This window comes from Penaeus monodon, chromosome 15 (assembly GCF_015228065.2).
Source record: "Penaeus monodon isolate SGIC_2016 chromosome 15, NSTDA_Pmon_1, whole genome shotgun sequence".
NCBI lineage: Eukaryota > Metazoa > Arthropoda > Malacostraca > Decapoda > Penaeidae > Penaeus > Penaeus monodon.
The window spans coordinates 1,641,672-1,642,530 of NC_051400.1; the positions used below are offsets into that span (position 1 = coordinate 1,641,672).

The following is an 859-nucleotide window of genomic DNA, read 5'->3' on the forward strand; positions in this document are numbered from 1 at the left end:
CGGAAAAGTGGAGGCATCACAGTAAATCTTACAATGTTTTCTGTTTCTTGTAATGTCAACCTCCTATACTAAATTCAGCTGGGTGGTGTGCATCCTCGGACTTTAAGAAATCTCTCAGATGGAACCTTCTGCTTGGAAGAACTCCGACAGCTGGTTCGCGGAGACAAGCTACAGTGGCCTGTGACGTCACTGGTCTGCGTGGAGAACACCCACAACATGGCTGGCGGAAGGGTGCTGCCCCTCGGCTGGCTGGACGAGGTGAGGCGAGGCTGGTGGGGAAGAGGCTCGTGTGTTGAAGGAAAGGGATACTTTAACGCCTTCTGTCCGATGACATTATGCGAGGTCTTCGGAGATAAAGTGATTGAAATCTAGGATATTGTACTAATAAGGTCCGATTCGCGCATATAGTGCAGGAAGACGGAATGAATAAGATATGTGAATGTGCACGTTTGCTTATAAGTATGAATATATCAAAATAATATCTTCACACCTTCCTTCTTCAGTTGGGCGCCACATGCCGGGCACTGAGGCTTCCAGTGCACATGGACGGGGCCAGACTGATGAACGCCGCGGCGGCGCTGGAGGTGCCCCCGGCGAGGCTGGTGCAAGACTGCGCCTCCGTCTCCGTCTGCCTCAGCAAGGGCCTCGGGGCGCCGGTCGGCTCCGTGATCGCGGGGACCAAGGACTTCATTCGTGGGTAGTTATCATGGAGTCTTACTTTTCTCTGTCTTTGATAAGGAGAAAAGCTATGGCAGAATTTTTTATACACATATCGCTAGCTGCATACGTTTATACAAATATATTTTTCTTTCTTTCTTTCCATAAGGACACTCGTTAGCCACGTTCATTCTAGCATTCG

General features: G+C 49.7%; 1 protein-coding gene across 2 annotated transcripts in view; it reads left to right on the forward strand.

Moving 5' to 3' along the window:
* LOC119581624 (probable low-specificity L-threonine aldolase 2) overlaps positions 1-859 on the forward strand; it is a 15,264-nt gene that overhangs the window by 9,627 nt on the left and 4,778 nt on the right. For both annotated transcript variants that reach the window (XM_037929742.1, XM_037929744.1), the window contains exons 5-6: positions 79-258; positions 504-697. In XM_037929742.1, the coding sequence (XP_037785670.1) occupies positions 79-258; positions 504-697 (374 nt within the window). The remainder of the gene's footprint in view (positions 1-78; positions 259-503; positions 698-859) is intronic.